We start from the raw sequence: 15,964 nt of genomic DNA on the forward strand, positions 1-15,964 counted from the left end.
TAAATCTGCATTTGCAGATGGCAGCCAGCAGCTGTGCATGCTAAGTGTAGGTTCTTCTATATTGTTTCCTAGCTTAGACCTTTCTGATCTCATTTCTATGGAGGTCGTCTCACTAGAGGTAGTATAGGCGACTTTAAAAAACTTTTTAAACTCTCTTTATTTTTACTATTCAGCTTGTTTCCATGGAAATGCGATCTAAAAGATTGTCAGTAGCAAACAACTGAAAGTGCAAATTCACTTGTAGACGTCATTAGATGACTCCCAGCTGAGAACTGCAAATACTGATGACCAAAAAGAGTAATAAACCATTTATTAAAATGACAGAATAGGAGAACCAATTAAAATATTAGAAAAAAATACTATCTTTCTTTCTATCCTCATTGCATGTCATAAATATGGAAATACTTACTTAACTGTTCTTGGGTATATGAGTTGCATGGACACACTTGTAACTTTCTCCAGTCTTTTTTAGGATAGCAGCAGTTCTATATAACAAACATAGTCCATCCCTTTCACTGTTAGGGACCTGACCTCTTCCAAGTGGACATCTGTGGGCAATGAGGGATGTAAGTCAGAAAATTACATTGCTACAGTTCAGGTTCACTGAATTTTCAAATGCCAGCCTACATTTTTGTGTAAGAAGTAGTTGACAGCTATGTTTCTGGAATTACCTAGCTCTCTGAAACTAATAGAGTAAACCAGATCTCTGTAGTGTGAACCTTACATATTTTATTCCTTGATTTAGAAAGGAAATCTGCCTTCTGTTGCCAGATATATAATAAAAGTTATTACCATTGAGGACTTGCATTTACAGATGTGTTTTCTTAGGAGGTAGTCAAATGCAGAATGGCTGAAGGAAACTGGTTTCATTCCCCCAATCTCCTATCCCACGTTCTTCTCAGGCACAACTTTTTCCTTCAGTTCTCTGCATGTAAAGCCAGTATTTATCCCAACGTGTTTTTCTTAACAACAAAAGATTTGTGTTGAATGTTTTACCCAGGGGTACCATTGTATACTTAATATCCAAATGTGTTGCATGCAAAGTCTGCTACAACCTTTTCCTGCTCAGGAGTGAGCTAAGATACACTGGTTAGGTATGTGTAAGTGCAGAACCCTTCATTTTTAGAGAATTATCCTTTGAGTAAAAAGATGAGGAGAAAGGGGAGGGAACTTCCTAGCTTAGGGTACAAATACAGCAAAATTTATAAGGGCAAATGGTCTCTTCTGTTCCTTAAACTACTGAGTAAGGGCATGGATGGGCCCAAGTAACCAGTATCCCTACCTTTTCCCTTAAACAAAGTAAAATGTCAATAAAAAAATCTTCAACTGCAGAAGATGCTAAAACTGCCATCCTAGATTACCAAACTGCTGCTGGGATCAGTGCCTGAATAACTGTTATCTGAGATTAAGAACCCACTATTAATTCATCAATCAGTGTGACAACTTGTGGGAAAAGTATCTTTCACTACATGTGAAGTTACCTAGATATCAGCTCATTATGAAATAGACATTTTCAACTGCTTGATATAACTACCTCTATTAATTGGAAAAGCTTCTTACAGTAAAATCTGACATACAAATAAAATAGTGTAATGAATTCTTCAGGCACAAATAGGGCTGCTGTTAAACAGTGAGAATCTGCTTGGCCTTGCTTCTGTGCAGATGGCACAATGAAGATTACCAACATGGGAAATGAGATGCTCAAGTGACATGGTGGAGCAGAGCCTGCAGTGCAGGTCTTCACATGGGAGAAGATGCACTATTCCTGTCTCTGGTGCAGTGCCATGACTGCTGTCTGCTGCCCATAGGCAGCACCTGGGACTGGAAGTCAAAGAGGAGCCATAGGGTTGGCGTGGGAACGTGCAACTTTATGGTGCTGCCACAGAGGTCTGGGAGGTGACAGCAGGGCAAGCTAGTATCTTCTCAGTCCTTTCTGTTCTGTGTTCCCCCTCTAAATCCAATGTTGTATATGGCTAGTACTGGTTTGCTTAAGATGTTGACAGTCATCTAAAGATAAGTCAAGATTCAGAATTTGTTGAAATAACTGGTGTCTTCAGGGAAGTTACGACTGCTTCCATCAGGCTGAAACTGGTGACTGTGTTTACTTTTCTGTAGCATGGTATTACTAAAACATTTTCTTATCAGCCAGTAATGTGTTGAAAAATAACATGAAATATGTGAAATACAATCTCTCTTTTTGTAATGTTCATACGGCCTTTGATGATACAACCTACTGAATTGTAATAAATAACTCTTGCTGCTTTTGTAGATCTGTAGTGTTAGGTTTAAAATAAGAATAACAAAACATGGGGAACACTGAAAACAGATTTCATTATTATATATAGCTAGGACAAGATTTAAATTAGGTAATTTGCTCTTTTTTGTGTTTTCTGTACAGCTGTTAAATAATAGCGAAGTTCTAAAATGAAACAAAGATTGTAAAGTAGCTTGTAGAGATAGGAAAACAGCTGAGACTTTATCTAACTAAAATCTCAGTGTGGTTTGTAGCCTAATCTCAGATTTTGTACATGAGTATGACAAGTAATCTTAAAATCTTCTCTCTACCAATCTTCAAGTTCCATGTTCTTCTATTTTAGTGACATTTACTTCTCCTGTATGCTGCATGTGAATGTAAAATGTAACCTCTTATCCGTGCTGCTGTTGATTACAATGTTAAAATAGACTTTTGAAGTCTTTCATCCAAACTGTTTTTTTGACATTTCTTCTTAGTAAGTCCTGGAACTCCAGTTGTAAGTATTAACTTTACACTGCTGCTGCTTCCATCAACATTGTCAGAGGTTTTCCTCATTTGAAAGGAATGTAATCAAAAACTTTTGAAAATAATGCAGTGCATTGGGACGCAAAGAGGCTCAGTTTGGAGGAAGTCTGAACTTTCATCTTGTCTAAACCAGACAGCTTCTGCCAGCTTTTGTGCAGGTCAGGTTAGGTATTCTGGGGGGAGCTATCACAGTCTCATGCAAACATCACCAATGAGATGCTTCTGTTTGTTTTTAAGGTTTAAGCAAAGAATAGTTACGCACAACTAAAATGTTCATAAATACTTTTCATTTAATTAATTAGGAGCTGTAATATGAAATACACCCAAAAGAAAACTAGTGTATATTTGATAAGTTGTTTAGCGCTTTGTTGTCTGCACTGAATTTAACTATTGCTTAATATCTCCTGGCTGTTTTTATCAGAAGAAAAATGCAACACTTATGTAAAATTAAAAGCAGATTGTATTTCGCCCCGGAAAAATGTGTCCTGGTCAGAGACTATCACAGATTGAGTTCTGTGAGACTTTTCAGTAAATTACACTGACATTTTGGGGTGGTAGAATTCACCTCATTTGCACTCACTATCTGGGACTAGTAATTAAGAGCACATACCAACAGACTCACAGCTGTATTTATAAGCATATCTTATACAGTATGTCTCAATGTGATGGCTAGGTTGAAATGTTGATGTTTTGAAATATTTTGAAAGTGTTTTGTATGTATGATGATTAGACTACTACTTCTGTTAAACATTTTTCAAATGCCTTTTAAATGTTTCTCTTGCCCAGTGCATGAATTCTTACAAATTGGGAGTTGTCAGCAAGCTATCTGGGAGCACAGTGGAAAGGCACAGGCATGAAGGCACACAAGGTCTGCTTTGAATGAACTAAAGCACTGTCCATGTTTGATCAATCCACCTTGTTTTATTCTTTTAAACTTGTTATTGAAGTGCTGAGTCTTTACTTTCCCTACAGAAGTAATAGATTTATATTATGAGCTGCACGGTCAGCAGCTAACTTCAGGGCTTTAATTTCTAAGTTCAAATCAAGATATTGATTCAAAGTGAATAAATATTTTTGAAGAGAATCTCACAGTAAGAGGAGGATATGTTGGATATTTTTTTCTTAATATTTTTAAGAGGCAGTAGTATGTTGAGGCTTTTTTGCTTTAAGCTAGTTTATTCTGGTTCTGAAGGCTAGTCTGTATTTTAAACACTACATTGTCATCCCACCTACTCCTGTTTTATTCTGGGTTTGGTATCATGGGTTTTTTTTGGTGTGTTTGTGCGTTTGTTGTTTTGGGGGTTTTTTTGTGGTTTGTATGTTTTTTTTTCTTTTTGAGACCTCTCTGGAGCGTATAGCACATCTTCCTTTTAATGTGGTTTGATACACAAATGCAGAAAACCTTTTGCACTTCTGTTTGTTTTTTTCTAAATCTACATTGTGGTTATATTTGTGTATAACACAGATTTGCGTGATAATGCTTAAACTTATAGTGCGTGTTTTATATGTGGAAAAAAAAAAAAAGGTGGTATGTCCTTGGCTCATGTAACAGATATGGTAGGCAAAATAGGGATCAGTGGCTGAGAGACTTATTTGCTTTGTTTTTAATGAACCTCTTCTGGTGAGATTTTAAGGCTTGGAGCTGTGTTTTTTAATAAACTAATAAATTTAAAATTTAAAAATAATTTTAATTATTTTCTTTAATCCTTCATGGCTGTGAAATTTTGAATCAATTGAAACTCTATGGGTTCATGCTTGGCAACAGGAAGAGGCCTGGCTCTCCAGAGCATGAAAGTCCTCTTTTCCTTTCCCAAAGCCAAGATCTACTTGGGGTAGTATATTGCTTGCTGTAGGGTAGACTTTAATCACAGTTCAAACCGATTTGGGGATATTGGCACAAGAAGCCATGTGCAGACTAGTCCATCATACAGTTTTGACCAAATCTGAATCTGTTCTGGTCTTGCCATGAATGCTTAAGTAGTAGCTTTGCCCTTTCTGAATCTGTATTAGTCATAGAGGCTAAAAACCCTTGGCCATGTAAGAACCTCTTAAGAGTCAGCAGATCATTTGCCAAGTATTTGCTGTTGTCTGCCTATCGTATAAGAAGTATGTGTTGTGATTCTTAGGACAGCACCTTCAGATGATGTTATCATTCTTGCTGTGACAGGAAGTATCCTCAAACGTGATGGCCTGTAAAGGCCTTAACTTACCCTAGTTTTCTGCTAAGTTCCCAGGTGCACGCTGCAGTGACCAGGAATCCAAACCCTTTGATCACATCTGGAAACACTTGGATTTACTTTTTCCACATGAATTCCAGACACTGTTTAAAATCAAAGTTTTCATGCTAATGGAGCCACAAGTTACTTTTTTTTTTTCGCCCCTGCTGCTTCCACCATGATGGATCAGTTCACTCTTAAGGAAGAAAGTGTACTCCACACACCCACCCACCCTGCCCAATGTTGTTGTTGTGTGCTTTTGTGTTGTTTTGTTTTTACATAAAGATTATGTGAAAGGTCTTGGAGATGTGCATGTTCCCCCACATCCATATTGTGACATTATTTGTTCTTCAAACTCAAAGTAAAGCCAGCTAGTTTTCTACGTGTTCACATGGGCCTTAAGAGTCATCTGATGTCTGAGAATTTTTTTGAAAATGAGGATCTAAGTCTTAAGTAATATCTTTTTGTTCATCTTTTTTCTGTGAAAGAGGAAGCCTTTCTTTCCACAGTGTTTCTAAAAGGTGATATATATAATTTTTTTTATCGCTTAAAAATGGTAAACTGAACTTGTACTTCCTACATTTTCTCAATCCAGTAGGCCACAGGCCAACCATACCTTCTTTGAAATGATGAAGTAAGTAGGCACTATGAATATTCAGCTGTTCAAGTAGTCAAAATGCATCTTTAGGAGTGTACCTTTAATTTTAAAAATATTGATACTGTGTATTAGAGCAGAAAAATGTGCGGGGTTGATGTATCATGGGGCTAACAATTTGAATTTATGTTTGAACAATGATGTGTAAGGTCCGTATCTTGGTTTTCTACTCAGAATTGCATATTGTGCATAATTTGAACATGTGCTTTGGTGTGTTGCATGTGTATGCCTGTATGTAATTAATCTAAAATTTTAAAATGCCATACAGTGAATTTAACCAAAGTAACTGCAAAATATGAGAAAGTTGGTAAGAGTGAAAATACTCCATAAACTTTTCAACTTCTGCTTTCTCAATTTTAAGCTTACACATCTTTTTTTGCAGGCAAACAATTTTAACTAAATATGTGTTCATAATGAATCTATTACAAGTATGGTAAACCATGAACATAAATAATACATATTTTGAAGTTTCATAGCATTAAAACAATGTAGTCTGGCGTTTTGAGTGATGTTTATGAACAGGTTTTTAGCTCGATACGTCAATGCCATAAGACAACAGTACATCTAAAAGCCACGCTAAAACTTCTTGTGGGACGCAGTATTTTTAGATACAGAACTATAATGAGTTCTGTGTTTTGATAAGAAAACTTCTATATCCAATCCATCTATATCTAGGGTTGGAACTAGATGATCTTTAAGGTCCCTTTGAACCCAAACTGTTTTGTGATTCTATGATATCTAATGCTATATTGATATTAGGAGTGCTTAGTGGAAAGTTGACTCAATTACATTGAAGCTATTTTGGGGATGTTGATAATCCTTTAGGGTAGCAGATTATGTAATAAGTTAGGCATTTGATAAGCCCTTCATATGTAGTACATGGATAATTTTTCAAAGCTTTTTTTTTTTTTGAGAGCCTGTATGCGGGAATTTCTACCAGAATTTGTGAACGTTTTAGCAAAAAACATAAAACCTCCAGGGGAGGAAGGGAAGTGGGAAAAAGAATTCCTGCTTCACCTCTGAGCTGTAAGAAAGAGAATTTATGAAGGCAGGAACAATGGCAGGATGCCCGTGACAGTGGTTTTTGGGTTTTGTTGGGTTTTTTTGGTTTTGGTTTGTTTTTTTTTTATAGCAGCAATAAGTGTAATACAGATCCTATGAAGCCAGAAATATAACATCTCTCTATATACAGTTAAGTGTTTGCAAGGCAATTGTGTAAACCAGGACAACCTACACCAAACAGCTCAGACCCACCACACCAGAGTGGCTGCATCCCAGCTGCTGACTGTTGCAGATGCCTGGCCAGCGCCGTGTGCCTGAGCTGTGGGGATTGCTTGGACTACCAGAGAGCCAGCCCACGGGCATACTGAACAGGACTGTCCTAGGAGGTTTTTTTTTGGTATAGATAATTGAATGACATGCCCAGGAATGTTCTCAGACTTATTAAATTTGCTAATATAAACATGGTCAGTATTTCCCTCTTTTGCTGAGACACATTGATTTTTAAAGTTTTTATTAATAGAAATATATCATACAGTTTCTGAAATAAAACCTGTTGTATCTTTCTGTAGTTTGGTATCTGCTTTTAACTACTATCTTTCCACTAAACTTTAACTAAATAATTATTCTTAGTTAAGCCATAGGTGCATATACATGGTGCGCACGTGCGTGTATACATGGGCTCTGTGTATATGCATATGCATAATATGTATTTTAGTTTTCAAACAACTTTATTTTCTTTTCAGTGGGATGCCATAACTGAAATGGATGAACACAATCGTCCCATTCATACTTACCAGGTATGTAATGTGATGGAACCAAACCAAAATAACTGGCTTCGAACCAACTGGATCTCCCGTGATGCTGCACAGAAAATTTATGTGGAAATGAAGTTTACCCTGAGGGACTGCAACAGTATTCCATGGGTACTGGGAACCTGCAAGGAAACTTTCAATCTCTACTACATGGAATCAGATGAGTCTCATGGAGTAAAATTCAAGCCAAACCAGTACACTAAAATTGATACTATTGCAGCTGATGAGAGCTTTACCCAAATGGACTTGGGTGACCGCATTCTTAAACTCAACACAGAAGTTCGTGAGGTTGGGCCAATAAACAAGAAAGGATTTTATCTTGCTTTTCAGGACATTGGAGCATGCATTGCTTTGGTCTCAGTCCGTGTTTATTACAAAAAGTGCCCTTTCACAGTCCGTAATTTGGCTATGTTTCCTGATACTATCCCAAGGGTTGATTCTTCCTCTTTGGTGGAAGTACGGGGCTCCTGTGTGAAGAGCGCTGAGGAACGTGATACTCCAAAATTGTATTGTGGAGCAGATGGGGATTGGCTTGTGCCTCTTGGACGATGCATCTGCAGTGTAGGATATGAAGAAGTGGATGGCTCCTGCCATGGTAAGAAAACATTGTTTGGGGTTTTTCTATTCATTTATTTTTTTAAAAAAGTCTTATATGCACAGCAAGTAGCATGTTGTATATTGGAAATATTGCATCACATTTTCAAGGGATGCCTCTTGCCTAGAAATAAGCAAGGTTATTTGAAGCCGTGATATTGTGGATTTCTAAGAAAACATTTAGTTGCCAAAGATGACCTTCATTTTGTCTAACTGTACATGACCACAATGTACATGTGTATATATCAGCTCCTTGACTGATCCTTAACCTTGACTCCTTCTGTAGGTACGGGAGATAAGTGCATGCTTTGTAGCAGGATTGCTCTACCATGTTTTAGATACTTATCACAGAATGAGATGATCAGTGACTGGAAAAAAAAAAAATTTTATTTTTTTTTTTTTTTTTACTGCATATGCCTAAAAAGGGAATCCAGGCAATTAACTCAGACTTGGATCTTTCCTGTAAGCACATAAAGACAGACAAGATGAATTCACCTGAAGAGATAATGTCATTACCCATGCTTCTGTAAAAAAAAAAAAAAAAAAGAAAAAAAAAAAGGGTGTTTTAAATGCCTCCGTGAATAACATGTATGTTAAGTAGTAGAAAATCAGTAGATATGAAGTTCAGTTAGAGCTGTTTGAGGCCCTATTCAGAGTTAATTCAAAAGATTAAAATCAAAAGTGCTCAAAATAGTTTCATTGACATCTATAAGTAATGCTGTATATCTGTTTTTCATAGAGACTAATGTACAATCTAGTAAGACAATTTGTTTGTGAAGCAGGTGTCCATACATCAGTTGGTTGCTGAAGGTTGTTTGCTACCTTCTTATATCTTAAGAATTGTCTATCTGAGGATAGATGTGCTTGGGGATTTCAAGAATTTTGCAGAGACCATACTCTGTGCTGATATATATAGAACAACACAGCGCTGCACCTTGTCACTATGACAGTGAATTAAGGATGTTTCAAATCAAGGCTTCAACTTGCAGATGACTACAAAGAGAAATGTGTTTTCTTCCCTTATCACCCCCTCACTTTCATAGGTAGGACAGCAAACACATACAGGAACAAAAAGCATGTCTTCTGCACAATCCAAATGTTGTTGTGGGTCATTAACCCTCTCTCTGCCACTCTTGGAAGAGTGGTTGCATTTGTCAAACTTTGTGATAACTGGATTTCATGCATAAATGGAAAAAAATCAGATTACTTAAGCTTTTGTGCTGTTTAGAACGTGAATACATTGCTGAAACTTTGTAAATGCTGTGGTATACTTAAGTAAAGCCCAGGCCTCTGGACCTTTATGAATTCAATTTGAGACTACTATCCATGGAGAATGTGCACGTTGAGACCTATTTTCCACGACTGCTGGATAGGTGACACTTACTTAATCATAAAAGGCGTGCATCTTTTCGTACTGCACAGTTTCTTAGTTGTTTAGTTAGCTTCAGAAAGAGTTACTAAAGGATACGTGTACTTTGTGTGTTCTCTACTACTGTATGTAATAGTTTCACAATGACTTGAGAATAAGGTACTTTTTCTGTAGTAATGATTGTAAAGAAAGGCTTAGTAGCCACTGAGGTACCAGTCTGCTTTGGTTCAACCTTTGCTTTGTAGCAAAAAGGAAGAGAAAGGGTCCATATCCATAAATGACACAAGTCACATTGCTGTTGCCCAAATTTGCTCAAAAGCTCCTCAGATTTAGCGGTATTAGGCAAGCTGCACAGCAACCTTGGATAATACAGAGCATTTAAAGCACACTATGCATTGCAATCAGAAAATGAAATTCAGTTTGTTGTCTGATCTTTCTGGCATTAATTATCAAAATATACTCATTGCAAAGACACAATTTTGACATTGCCATTACTGGAAGCAAGTATAATTTTCTACATAAGGTCAAAAGGTTTTTCTCTTAATTGGATAAGGATTTTCTTCAAGATGTTAACACTCAATGAATTTCTGTCCATTATGTGAGTCATGTTCTAGAACTGTACATGAGCAATATAACCAGGAACCAAAGCCCACAAAAAAATCAGGAAACTATTCTGCTATGTATTGACTCTACTGGTTTATTCAATTGGCAATCAGTCTGCTGCTGAACAGGTACCTCCTAAATTAAATGGAATACTCAAAGCATGAGCATTTGCGTATTCTTCTCTGTTTGCCCCAAGAGTAACAAATTACTATTTTAGGAAATTATAGTCTAATAGAGCTTCCATGTGTGTTTCAAAATAATGTCCGTTTAGTCATCTTCAGCGTATTTTAATATTGATACTACTACTTCTGACAGTTTTTTGAAGTCTGTTTGTCTTGCATTCCTTCATGAATGTCGTGCCTAAGGCAAGCCTGAGTGTATAAGAAACTTTCAGAACTAAAGAGCAACAATTTAATTTCACTAGTGCCAACTCTCCAACTCTTGTGCTTAAACCATGAGTTAGAAGGGTTACTGTAAGGGTGGCCACGTTTACCTTTGTGCCAAAGCTGCTGGTGGAGATGCATGCTCAGGCAGCTGGGAATGCGTTTTTATGATGTGATAGTTCTGAGCATTATGAACTGTTTCAAAATAATAATTTTCTATTTTGAAATCTGTTCTAGCAAGTAATTGGGTGGTGGGAAATACTTGCTAATACTTGAATATTTTTTCCTACTTTCAAATGGTGTCAAAGTTTAAATTATACACCAGCACATGGCTTAGTGGGGAATAATAAGCTCTTCATGGCAAATATGGCTTATCTGTCATAGAATTTAAAAAGTAAATTTGTGTTTTGATATTTTTGGAGATATACACTCTCTATTCAGGAAGTACTAAATGGCATAAAGAATTATATTCTGCCTTTGTCATTGCTCATAGTTTCACAAAGCAGCACAAGTGGGAATAAAAAAGTCTTTGATCAGTTTTACCACTGCTGCTAAAACCATAGGGAAGCAAGTAGATTTTTGGCAGTTGAAAATAACCTAACTGGCAACATTTCAGCTATTTCAGTAGATGTTGGTTTTATATGTGTGTCTCTTTGTCTGTAAATCTATCGGTATTCCCTATCCATTGTATTTGCTTTTAAAAGCATAATTTCAGAGTGAAAGTGTCTAAGAAGAATTCACAACCCAATTAAAATATCCATACTTATTAAATGTATACCCCAGTGTGTCTAGAGCAGTTCAGAGACACATGGATAGAGAATTTTTCATTAATTTGGGACTGTGTTCCTTTTCTGAACTCAGTAGGGGAAAATTCACATTGATTGTAAGAGGTTCACAGTTTGTGTGTGACATACATCTCTGAATTGATTGTGTAAACAATCTATTGCTCTTAGATTTGAACCTTTCGAGATTTTTTTCCTCAAAATCCTGAAATAGTAGCAGCATTCACATATTCTTCTGTTTCTTTAGGCATTATTACATGAGTTAGTACCCATAATTTGGCAATGCTAATCATAAATGGCTCTAATATGAAGTGCTTGCTTTGCTAAATCATTGGTACCAGCCCCATTCATGAATCATAGCATAGAAAGAGGAGATGCTGCACAGGATTCTAATAAACATCAATTAAAACTAGCAAGTTCAATGTCGTATCTTCTTTGAATGTCAGTCCAAGTCAAGACTTGTGCTAAATTTAACAAATGTATAATATAAACAGGCCATATCAGGGCTTTGGGGTGCTTTTTTTTTTTTTTTAACACAGAAATAAACGATCCTGACAAGGAGCACTGTAGAACCTAAAATGAACTGCACTGTCATAATTAACTTGTGACATAGTAATAATTGGGTGAGTGTTAACTGAAGTCTGATTCTTTAATGATTTATCAAAAATTATCTGAATTTCTCAAGGTTATCAATCAATTGCAGAGAAAAAATCAATTATATATAGCAAATACTAATTAGAATAGTAATTTCAGAATTTATTTGAGAGTCTTGACCAATCTAACACAATGCCGAAGTGTATTTTAACTGTAAATGTTGATTGTTCTTGAGGAATGTTCTCAGGAGCCCCCCACCCCCTGAAGGATGTTGTATGGTATGGTTCAAGAAATTTTTAAAACTTAAAACAACAGGCATTGACAGACTCACCTGCTTTATTTTAATTAAAAAAAATACAATTAAAAGTGGGAACATAAAGTTCAAATTCTTTGAACTTGAGTTTACTGAACAACACTTCCTATGGATACTAATGCCTGAACGCATTGAACATTTGTTTAATTGAACAAACACTTTTCTGTTATTTGTTACTCAAAGTTGTGGTAATGGTTCAGTGTTAGGATTTCTGCCTTGGCAGCCTACCTTCAGCTACCTCACCTGATTCAATTTGAAAATATTTTCATTTTGCAAATATGAACTAACCCTGTCCTCATGTACGTACCTATAGCCTGTCTTTGTAACTGGGAAACCAAGAAGTTAATGATACAGTCAAGTTTTAGTTACCTGTCTGCTGGCATGAAAACAGGAAAAGGAAGAAAATATGTACATCGGAATGGCAAGTTTCCTGATAGTTACAGAGATACTGTATTGTGTAAGGTTCCTTTAGTTTTTTCTCCCAGGTATTTACTTACTCATGAGATCTACTCTTCTTTGCCAGCCTGTGGAAAGATCTGTAAAGGAAAAACATAGAAAGATTTGGACTACAAAAAAGGGGCAAAATAAGATTAGATTTTAATTTGGAAGACTGCAAATTATCTTTTTAAGACAAAATCTTTAAATCACAGAGTCCCTCCTGCAGGAGAGCTGGGACAGTTCTCTTGCGCTGGAGTAGATTCCCTACGACAAAGGGTGCAATTCTCTGTCAACTCTATTGGATAGCCAGAGATGAGAATTTGGCAGGGAGGCTGAATGAGTGGAGGACTGAGAAGATCCACTGGCTGTTCTTTCTCTGTTGTGAAATGGGACAAGGTGCAGAATGTCCTGGGACTTGCTGCAGCTGCGTGGCTGCATTAGCTGATATGGTCTGTCTCCTAGACCACTACAGGTGATTTTCTTGCAGATGGAAGTTGCTTCAATGCCCTTAAGTAACTTTTTCCTTTCAAAATATAGGGCAGACAAGTAGGAAGAATGATGATACAAACTTACAACATTAAATAAAAAATAACTTCTAATTGAAGCCTCATTTCCCTTTCAATTTCCTCCTTTTGATTTCAATTTCCTCCTTTCAATTGAAACCTGGAGTGAAACCTCATGGTGAGCCTACCTCAAAGATGGTCATTGCAGTGTGCACATTGCAGCAATGTGGTGCAGAAAGCCAGTGTCAATTTGTGAAGGAGCAGGAGGGGGAGATAGGTGGGAGCACGCGTAGAGGTAATACCAGAGGTGACATGAAGAAGGTTAGAAAGAGTGGTCAGGCATGGTGATACGCTCGTCAGTATCAACTCCATGGTTATTCTTCATTATCCTTTGTTTCCTCCACCATTACACGGTGCGTTTTGGTTAGCAGGCATCCTTTGACAGCATCCCAGAGAGCAGGGAGGATGGGAAGACTATAAAATTCACTGAATACTTCCCCCTTTGTGGGTGTCAGAGGGCAGCTGTATATCATAGTCTTTTCTGCACTGATCTCCTCTGGAGAGAATTGTAATGTTTTCGTTGGGTTTTTTTAATAGCATCTGTGACTTTTTGTGCAATTCCAAAAATCATTAAATAGTTGCGTTATTTTTTTAAAGTAAATAGCCATATCCTTTATTGGAATTTATAGCAAATGCCTAAATACGCGAGTGGTCTGGAAGGGGTTCACACTTTTTTACTGCACTTAAGAAATTATAGTTTATTGTACATAATTTATGTGAATTTGAAGAGCTTTAGGTTTCAGTGTTTTTGATGGAAGTACTTAAGATGTTTGTGATTATTAGTGATACATATTTTCCATTGGAAAACCTACTCTTTAGCCTATGTAAGGCTACACAACATCTGTGAACACTCACTGTGTATTTTTAACTTGAATTTTAAGTATGGGTTAATTGGCATTGAGATTTGACATTTCCAAATTCAGTTTTTAGGTTGAACCACTAAAGAGAGGTTTTTAGTGCAATTCAAGAACACACATGAAAAAATCAGTTGTGGATAATCACAACTCTGTGGGTAACAGTATGGAAAAGCAATTGGTAATGACTTGTTCAAAGGTTCTAAATATAATTAATCGCAGATAACTGCTAACATACTGCAAAAATTGGACTTGATCTGAAGAACTGCATGCATTAGAAAAAAGTATATATTTGCAGTAGATTAAAATTTCAGTGATTATCTGTTGGGAGGGGGACATTACCAACACTACTGTGTTGCTTTTATGTTCATACATACTGTTTTTAATTCCTAAATGCCAGGTCATGTGCCAAGCTATTTCATGCTGTATCTCTTTCATTTGCACTGTACTTTTTCCACTTGCACATGAAGAACCCTTTTGTCCTCAGGGCTTGCAATTACTGTGGATTAAAAATAACGTTGTTGCCTAGCTGAAGCAGGAGGAAACGGGCGTGCGGTGGACCATGTGAAATGAATGTAATATTATTAACTATCAGGAAGATGAATTTTAGTGAGTTGGACCAGGCTGAAGAGATCTGACTTTGCTGTAGTCAATCACTTTGCCTTTTTCTCTTTTTTTTTTTTTTTAGTTCAGTTTGATGGCTTTTGTATTTCTTTTAAATTACATGTTTGTGCCCTTTCTTATACACTGGGTACCAGGCTAACTCCTGCAAAGCTTTCAAAGATATGCATGTTTTTTGTGTGTGTTTGGTTTTGGTTCTTTTTACTCATGATATTTTAATTATGATATTTTCTTTTCAGTGTCTTAAAGCTGAGGAAATTTCTTAAGTTTGTTACTGAAATGAATGTGTGTGTGTGTGTGTGTTTGGTTTCTTGTTTTGTTTTTTTGTTACTGCAGCAAAATGTTAGGAATTAAATAAGTACCTAAGGGCACCTGTTTTCAATGACCGCCTGGGTTAGCAGCCAGGAAGGTCTCAAAGCCATATAAATTCATGTTGTAGCTCAGATCCAACCCTTTTTACTTGATCTACAGACATCTGCAGATTTGTTCAGCCAGATAAATTGTAACATGAGAAATCTGATAAAACAGCTGGAAAGGGGTGCTGCTTCAGAAGTGACGGTTTAAAAAACAAGCAAAAAAACCCTTTTCATTTGATTTTTATGTAGTAAGGAAGCTACACTGATACTAAATGAACACAAATTGTTTGCATGTTCTTGTCACATCATACTGACTTATATTGCATTATTTTGAGCAAATAAGGAACCTTACAATAGCCACCATAACCTGGTTTGCAGTATATTTAATTGTAAAAATTCAAATTAAAGCCTTGATTTTCTAACTGCATCCAAATAAAGTTTGCATATATGAGAAACTTATTATTTGCAAACTGGAAAATTTGCAAATTACTAGGAAATTACTATTTTTCACTTTGATTCTGAAATGTGCATTGAAGTACAGTATTTGGTGTGAAACCTACTTTGATGGTGGAACAAGGAAGCCAGCTTAGGTTAAATGGCAAGTTTCAAACTGAAAAGTTGTCACTATTTTCTGTTTGTACACGTAGACGTGAACAGAAGCAAAAGGTCAATAGGACCCCCTGGGAAACTGCCCTCAGGGACAAGGGAGCAGAACAGAGCTGGCAGATCTTTAAGGATGCTTTCCATGAAGTGCAAGAGCTCTTGATCCACAGGTCTAAGAAATCAGGCAAGGAAGGCAAGAGACCGACACAGCTGAGTCGAGACCTGCTGGTCAAACTAAAGGGCAAGAACAAAATGCACAGGCAGTGGAAGCAGGGGCAGATATCCTGGGAAGAGTATAGGGACACTGCCTGGTTGTGTGGAGATGGGGTCAGGAAGGCCCAGGTGTGGATGGAGCTGAACTTCACAAGGGATGCAAAAAATAATAATAAGAGCTTCTACAGGTATGTCAGCCAGAAAAGGAAAGTCA

General features: G+C 36.8%; 1 protein-coding gene across 2 annotated transcripts in view; it reads left to right on the forward strand.

The window, feature by feature from the left end:
- The window catches only part of EPHA6 (EPH receptor A6), a 524,520-nt gene that overhangs the window by 124,718 nt on the left and 383,838 nt on the right, over positions 1-15,964 (forward strand). For both annotated transcript variants that reach the window (XM_068395269.1, XM_068395270.1), the window contains one exon: positions 7,396-8,059. In XM_068395269.1, the coding sequence (XP_068251370.1) occupies positions 7,396-8,059 (664 nt within the window). The remainder of the gene's footprint in view (positions 1-7,395; positions 8,060-15,964) is intronic.

This window comes from Nyctibius grandis, chromosome 2 (assembly GCF_013368605.1).
Source record: "Nyctibius grandis isolate bNycGra1 chromosome 2, bNycGra1.pri, whole genome shotgun sequence".
Classification (NCBI taxonomy): domain Eukaryota; kingdom Metazoa; phylum Chordata; class Aves; order Nyctibiiformes; family Nyctibiidae; genus Nyctibius; species Nyctibius grandis.